The sequence below is a fragment of the Priapulus caudatus genome, unplaced genomic scaffold, assembly GCF_000485595.1.
Source record: "Priapulus caudatus unplaced genomic scaffold, Priapulus_caudatus-5.0.1 Scaffold4837, whole genome shotgun sequence".
NCBI classification, from domain to species: Eukaryota; Metazoa; Priapulida; class Priapulimorpha; order Priapulimorphida; family Priapulidae; genus Priapulus; species Priapulus caudatus.
The window spans coordinates 2,657-4,075 of NW_014581898.1; the positions used below are offsets into that span (position 1 = coordinate 2,657).

Below are 1,419 nucleotides of genomic sequence, written 5' to 3' on the forward strand. Positions count from 1 at the left end.
AATAGGCAGGTTAACTATTAAGAAAACAGCAACGAAATACTGTTATTGAGCTGCATCACAAGTATAACATATATACACAGAAAGACGATCATAGCACCTCCTAGATAGTGATTCAAACATCACAGGGCAAACTAAAATATTACAGGCAGGTTAAATATTTAAAAAAACAGCAACGAAATACTGAAATTGAGCTGCATCACAAGTATAACATATATACACAGAAAGACAATCATAGCACTTTCTAGATAGTGATTCAAACATCACAGGGTAAACTATAATATTACAGGCAGGTTAAATATTAGAAATAAAAACTGGCAACGAAATAACTGAGCTGCATCATCAATATAACAAATAGATGCACGGTGTATTTAATATATAGCACAATCATAGCACCTCCTAGATATCAAAGTGGGTCAAACATCACAAGAAAAACTAAAATAATATATTCAGGTTAAATAGTTAAAAAAACAATTCAAAGAAATATTAAGTTAGACAAACTTGAGCTGCTCTTTAAGTATAACAGACATAACATGAGATCAGGAAGAAAATTGACCATTGTACACACTGTAGTGAATCGTGATCTTCAATATTCAACACTCAACGGCACTCTATACAGTATTGGGCACGACAGACTATGCTGAGCCAAACCCTAGAGCTCCCAATATTCCCTCCGTCATCTTGTCATGGAATTCCTCTTCTCCCAAACCAGTTGGCAGCACCAATTGTACAGCACATGTTGAGGCGCTTGGAAGTGGTGATGCTCCACAAAAAGTAATTTGTGGCTGCACACCATATCCGCAGGGAGGCCTGTGTCTGGCACCAGTTACAAATGCAAGCACATCTTCAAGCTTGCACTTTCCAACTGCAATAATGCATACAGTAAAATTATGATGTGATTTAACCAGAGACACATACAAGATTGCTTGGCACAGCTTTGCTGTTGATCCTAAGCGCTGCACGCGGATGAGACGCACAGTTCCGAGGGATATTCCTGAGATCGGTGATTTGGTGCTCTAATGGTGTTATACCTAGAAGTTATAATAGAGAGGTGCGGCGTAGACTGGGATTGGAAGACACAAAGTGCCAATCCTCGGCGCGCCTCGGCATCATGGCCGCATCACATCTAGTACAGCAGTAATAGTGGACAAAGGGTGTAAAAATAAAACAGTGGGATGACGGCAAGCAAAAAGGATGTGAAATTTTATGCTTACTATTGCTTCCACAATCTTGGAGAAACATCATCCATGTAAACATGGCTGCCTCTTCTTCTACACGAGCATTGGAGCCTTCATCGCTGAAGCTGGGCTCAAACATATTGTAGAGATCATCTGGCTCCAGGGCAGCTGGGTTTGCATTAGTGAGTAATGCATTCATGTTGGCTGAAAGTTAAAAATTGTTATTTTAATATATATATATATA

At 39.2% G+C, this 1,419-nt stretch overlaps 1 protein-coding gene across 1 annotated transcript; it reads right to left on the reverse strand.

The window, feature by feature from the left end:
* Window positions 1–7: 7 nt before the first annotated feature.
* Window positions 8–1,378, reverse strand: LOC106819862. The gene is made up of 2 exons (XM_014824435.1): window positions 1,212–1,378; window positions 8–862 (listed from the first exon to the last, which is right to left on the reverse strand). The coding sequence occupies exons 1-2, from the start codon at window positions 1,372–1,374 to the stop codon at window positions 633–635; spliced, it is 393 nt and encodes a 130-aa protein (XP_014679921.1). The 5' UTR covers window positions 1,375–1,378; the 3' UTR covers window positions 8–632.
* Window positions 1,379–1,419: the final 41 nt, after the last annotated feature.